Here is a 6033-nt window from a genome sequence, read left to right as displayed (position 1 = left end):
GGCGGCTCCAGGCACCAGCGCAGCAAGCGCATGCCTGGGGCGGCAAGCCGCGGGAGGCAGCCTGCCGATCGCCGTGAGGGTGGTAGACAGGCAGTCTTCGGCGGCATGCCTGCGGGAGGTCCGTCGGTCCCGCAGCTTCGGCGGCGATTCGGTGGCGGATACGGCGAAGGCACGGGACCGGCAGATCACCCACAGAAACGCTGCCGAATCCGCATGACCAGCGGACCGCCCACAGGCGTGCCTCTGATGGCCGCCTGACTGCCGTGCTTGGGGCAGCAAAAAACATAGAGCCGTCCCTGTCTGCTGCTGCCTGATGGGATACTTCTGGTTGCAAATGAGGTGTGTGGTTGACTGGCCAGTTCATAACTCGGAGGTTCTACTGTATACACTTGCACTGAGGTAGAGATAGAAGTGGGAGGCAGACCTGTTGAGAGTCTCTGGGTAAGATAAAAGTGAAAAACAAGGGTGATGTCATGGTAGGGGGTCTACTGTAGATCACCTAACCAGGAAGAAGAGGTGGATGAGACTTTTTTTTTTTTAAAACAACTAACAATATAATCCAAAACACAGGACTCGGTGGTGATGGGGGGCTTCAACCACCCAGATATCTGCTGGGGAAATAACACAGCAGGGCACAGATTATCCAACAAATTCTTGCAATGTATTGGAGACAATTTTTTGTTACCTACAGTGGAGAAAGTGACAGGGGAGTGGCTATTCTGGATTTGATTCTGACAAACAGGGAGGAACTAACTGAGAATCTGAAGGTGGAAAATAGCTTAGGTGAAAGTGATCATGAAATGATAGGAGTTCATGATTCAATGGAGGGAGGGAAAGCAGCAGAATACAGACAATGGACTTCAAGAAGGCAGACTTAAGTAAACTCAGAGCATTGGTAGGTAAGGTCCCGTGGGAAGCAAGTCTAAGGGAGAAAAGAGTTCAGGAGAGTTGGCAGTTTTTAAAAAAGACATTATTAAGGGCACAAGAGCAAACTATACCAATGCATAGGAAAGATAGGAAGTATGGTAAGAGGCTACCCGGGCTTAACCAAGGATAACTTGTCATAGAAGGAAATGAATAAATGAAATACATTGCCTCCTGTTAAAGCTACTTCCTTACTGAAAATATTTAAGGGAACTTCATGAATACTAGATCTGTGCAAAGTTTGCGTCTACCAAATATCTTTATTTTTACAAACTGTTAAGAAAATTCTGAAGAAGTATTAAATGTCTCCATAGTGTGCTTAAAAAGTATGTATAGACCAACTAAATATAGGATAGTTATCAAACAAGATGAATTTAAGGATCCTTCAGAGAATATCTTATTTTATACTCATTCATGTTTAAAAAAACCATAATGTGGTACACAAATAATGGATACACTTTTAGCATAGATTATCAAAAATGGTATTTACTGATAGTGTTTAGGAGCCAAACAGCAGAAATAGAGAAAAAGCAAATCTGTCCATTGCACAAAGCTCCAAAGGGAAATCATTTTCATATAATAAGCAAGCTGAAAGCGTGTGAGAAAAATTTAGTATAAACATAAATCTTCAATAATATTGGAGTCTGAGGATCATCTGATTTACTTGTCTCTTTAATGGGCCTGATCCTATCTTCATTGAATGGAATGTATTCCTCTTGCCTTCAGTGGCAGCAGTACAAGGCCCTGACTTATTTGTCTGGAAGGTTCTGGGTGATTGTCATTAAACCGAAAACTTGTTAAACATGAATTGTATTTGTTCCCAGGAAACTTAACACTGCTAAAAACCTGGAAAAATCCATGATATAAAATCTGTGAATATGATACAAATCTGTAGGTTATCCAGAATCAGACTATATTTTCAGATGTTTTAAACTGTGGATAGATGCTGAGTAACCAAGCTGAGAAAGAGGAAGATTAGTGGTATGGAATAGTTTAGTGACATCATAAAACAGATCACCAAATCATGTTTGCCTTTTTGGAAGACAAGTCTGTGTTATATGGAGAACTGAAATAGCTCTGTTTAAAAATAGTCAAGTAGTAAGCAAGAAAAGTGTCCATGCAGACTGTAAAGAAACATGAACATTACATTTATTTCCCTCCTCTAGATCCACTTTCCAACAGTACCATGACTTCAAAAATCTTGATACAACAGTAAATTTTTCTCTTTGAACTAAAACTTGAATTTTAAGCAGTGCATTTATAGTTGATTTGCATTGGCAATTGCAAGTGCTGGAACTTAACATGTTGTAGCTTTTTTCTGTTTTGAAATCTTGGTACCTTAATCTATCAGAAGTGTATGTGTCTGGGTCTATTTCTAACTAGATTTGGCCACAGGAAATTAAACTAATTTAAAATTAAAGGTGGGGGGAAAGGAGAGGAGTAAAAAAAACCTTTATGATTATAATCTGTATTATGTGGCTCTGATGCCTTTAGATACCTAACTCCTTTTTTGTCTGTGAAAATTTCAAATATTAAAACCATGTTGGATATAATTGTGCTTTACAACTTGTGAATAGATTAATTTTAACAGCTTTTCAGGTCTAGTGTAAGAAGAACATTAGTGGAATCTTTCTTTTTCTCCCCCACTCCCTTCTTTCCCTCATTTCAAATCTAGAGGAACATGGTTAAACCTTCTAACTTATTTTTCACAGAAAATCATTCTGCCCCTCCAGATGTTACTACTTACACCTCAGAACACTCAATACAAGTAGAAAGACCACAAGGATCAACAGCAAGGGTGGCACCAAAATATGGCAATGCTGAACTTATGGAAACTGGTGATGGTATGTCACAAAGCAATTGTTTTCTTTAACATTGTAACTTACCCCTTTTTTGTGGTTTACTGTACACATCTGCTTCTTGTTTCTTTTGGCCACATTTCACTGAAGAGCACGTACAAGCAAAGTTACAGCATCTTTGAGTCCTAAAATAAACTGGCATATGTGAAGCCAATACTCAGCATGAATAAATGCTTCTTAATTAGTGGAGCAGATTCCCAATAGAAAAAACTGGTATTTGCTAAAGTTCAATAAAATAAAACAGCGAATCTCTCTATATCTCACTTAATAATGATGTGTAACTAAAACTAAACTAGGTATTGTATGAAGCTCTTCTGTTTTCAAATGACAGAGTATATGATGTACCAATAGGGCTACATCTTAAGGTGACTTTTGGGCAAAGTTTTTGTTTTCTGAATATTTTTTTTTTGAAAAACAGTTATTTGTAAAACCTTCCATATTTATTGCTCCTCTTTTCTAAAACAGATTAAACAAAATTGCAACCAAGATGGGACTTTTAAGACCAAGAGTATCTTACGTATACTTGTCTTCAACTATAGAAACAACCACTGCTCTAATGTGGTAAAAATGTTGCTAGTTTGGGAGAAAAGACAGGAAGGTGATACTTCTGCAATGCTGTTAGAGGCTTGAACTCAGGAGCAGATATCATGTACATTACAGAGGTGAAGTGCTCTATCAAGCATAAGTAAGGAGGAAAGTACTTTATAGGAATATATAGTAGGTACCCAAAGGCCCCAATCAGAATCCTGTTTGGCTAGGTACTGTATAAACATATATGGTAACTTCTGGAGATTGCTATTAAAACATCCTTATCTAATGGCCAATGGAATTCACTGTAGGGCTATTCCAGGATTACACTGTCAGTTGCAATGAAGTAACATGACAATGTGAACAGCTACAGGGTGGGGAAGGATTGGGCCCAGGACAGAAGTCTGCTACTGTGTAAGAGGCAGCCCAAAATGAATGACAAGATAAAAACCTGTGACCAGCTTCCCTTGCTGACTGAATCTGTAGTCTCAGTTGCAGTGTGACGAAAGCTCTCTAGTCATGCAGTGACCCCAGTGGCTGAGAGAGAAGCCTGTGCTTAGATTTCTGTCTCGTCACTAGCCATCAACAAAGTCACCTCAAAGACTGCTTTAAGCCTTTTGGAAAAAGATTATTGCCAGGGAATGTTTCTTCACTGTGCTCCTCTCCCCCAAAGCCCGCGTGCTGTTTCCCCCCTAACTCTAATTCACTTTCTGAAACTGCTGTGTTGTTTGTTTTGGGTTGCTGTGTTTGTTTTTTAAACCAAACTTCACTGTTCATTTTGAAACCATGATCTAAATGTCTTAATATTGAATACATTCTGCTGAGTCACAGTACAGCATGAAACTGTCACTGTGGTGGCATTGCAGTTCTAGCCTTTTTCTTACTCCCCAACTGACATCTGGTGGCGCGCAGCTTAGCGGTCTACTGATATCTCCATTGATCCCTATTCTGCAGGAGTACCAGTGAGCAGCAGAGTGTCAGCAAAGATTCAACAGCTGGTCAATACCCTAAAACGACCCAAACGACCACCATTACGAGAGTTCTTTGTAGATGACTTTGAGGAATTGTTAGAAGGTAAAATGACTGTTTTTCAAAAGGTTTTGGAATCTAATTAACACTTGATAAAATGTTTTCTTGTTTGTCTTGGACTGCTACTTTCTAGTAGGCACGTCCTAGGCTGGTTGACTGCCACTGAGAGAGCAGTAATGCTGTGGGACCTGCTTATAGTGAACTTGGATGCACTGAGTAAAATGAAAGTTCCACCTTGTTTGCCCAACTTGTAGTACTGATTATAGTGAACCTCTGCTTAGAATAAAATCACTTTGTGTATGAAAAAGAGTGGAGGAAAAAACTCAGTTCTAAGAGTATTTACTGTGTGCTACGTCTTTTCCTTTCACGCATCTGGGTCAGTCTGAAAGACCCAGTCTGTGAAGAAGGAGGAGGAAGAGTGAATGTTGGATGTACGTCTTGCATGTCTGTTAATAAAATCATTGAAAATGATAGCTGGAAATGCAATAGAGACAATAATAAAGTGAATAATAACGACACAATTGTTTTTTAAAAAACAAGCTTGCTGACCATGATGTCTTGCCACACTGTGGCAAGTCAAATTATTTTAATAAAAGCATATAGCAAAGCAGTATGATACAATATAACTTAAATCAGTGTACTATTTACCAATTTACCAATAGTTCCACCTTGCTACTACTTTTTTTTTAATCAAGGAAAAATGAAAATTTTCCATCTCTTCTTAAAGGAAAAAGTTACCTTGATGTGACTTTTGAATAGCTCTAGGATTTGTCTTTCTTTGAAGAGCAAACTTACTTATGCATGCTGCTTATGCTTACAAATATCAGAAAAAGAAATTACATAAGGATTTTGGATGATGCTTTCCATAGATCCATTTATTAATTGCTTCATCTCAATTGTAGGAAAGTTAAGAGTTAACTCACTATACTTCTCCACATCTTATTCATATAGGCGCAGTACTGGGGGCTTATGAAACTGGACACAGTATTCTCCACACGTACTAACATTTTATTTTCAGGCTATTTTACAAAGGTAACTTATTCTCTCGGTTACATGGGCATAAACAAGGCATAGAATTTATATAGTAACTGTTGGTTTTGTTTTGTTGTTTTATAATAAGTTCAACAGCCGGATCCAAACCAACCAAAGCCAGAGGGAGCTCAGATGTTGGCTATGCGTGGGGAACAACTGGGTGTGGTTACAAATTGGCCACCTTCACTGGAAGCAGCATTGCAGCGATGGGGGACCATTTCACCAAAAGCTCCTTGCCTAACCACTATGGACACTAATGGAAAACCATTGTACATTCTCACTTATGGTAAGCACTTTTTTTTAAGCTTCTTTGCTACATTTTTAAGAGAAAAAAGATTCTTACAATAGTTATGCTGCATATTTGACTATGGAAAAACATTTCTACTGGTAGTGCTCTTACTTATTTAATAAATTTTGCTTGGTTAAGAAATGGGAGTATGAATTTGTTGCAAAAATATACCATCTAATACACTAATAGGGGGAAGGAGGGAGACAGAGTTTATGCCAGCAATGTCTCTGGTATTATAAAATAAAATAACTTTCTAAATGGGCATGCGTATTAAGCTAGACTTTGTTCAAGGTGTAAATCCAGAGTAATTCCATAGTCCTCTGGTGTTGCACTGGCTTTGACATCAAACACCCACCCAAGTAGGTTAAAGTA

General features: G+C 38.8%; 1 protein-coding gene across 5 annotated transcripts in view; it reads left to right on the top strand.

Moving 5' to 3' along the window:
- DIP2C (disco interacting protein 2 homolog C) overlaps positions 1–6033 on the top strand; it is a 491632-nt gene that overhangs the window by 350761 nt on the left and 134838 nt on the right. For all 5 annotated transcript variants that reach the window (XM_026652183.2, XM_026652182.2, XM_026652181.2 and 2 more), the window contains 3 exons: positions 2637–2768; positions 4266–4385; positions 5461–5658. In XM_026652183.2, the coding sequence (XP_026507968.1) occupies positions 2637–2768; positions 4266–4385; positions 5461–5658 (450 nt within the window). The remainder of the gene's footprint in view (positions 1–2636; positions 2769–4265; positions 4386–5460; positions 5659–6033) is intronic.

This window comes from Terrapene carolina, unplaced genomic scaffold (genome assembly GCF_002925995.2).
Source record: "Terrapene carolina triunguis isolate 2854851 unplaced genomic scaffold, T_m_triunguis-2.0 Scaffold111, whole genome shotgun sequence".
Lineage (NCBI taxonomy): Eukaryota > Metazoa > Chordata > Testudines > Emydidae > Terrapene > Terrapene triunguis.
Note: the sequence above shows the minus strand (reverse complement) of the source record. Positions and strands in the feature narration are given on the sequence as shown.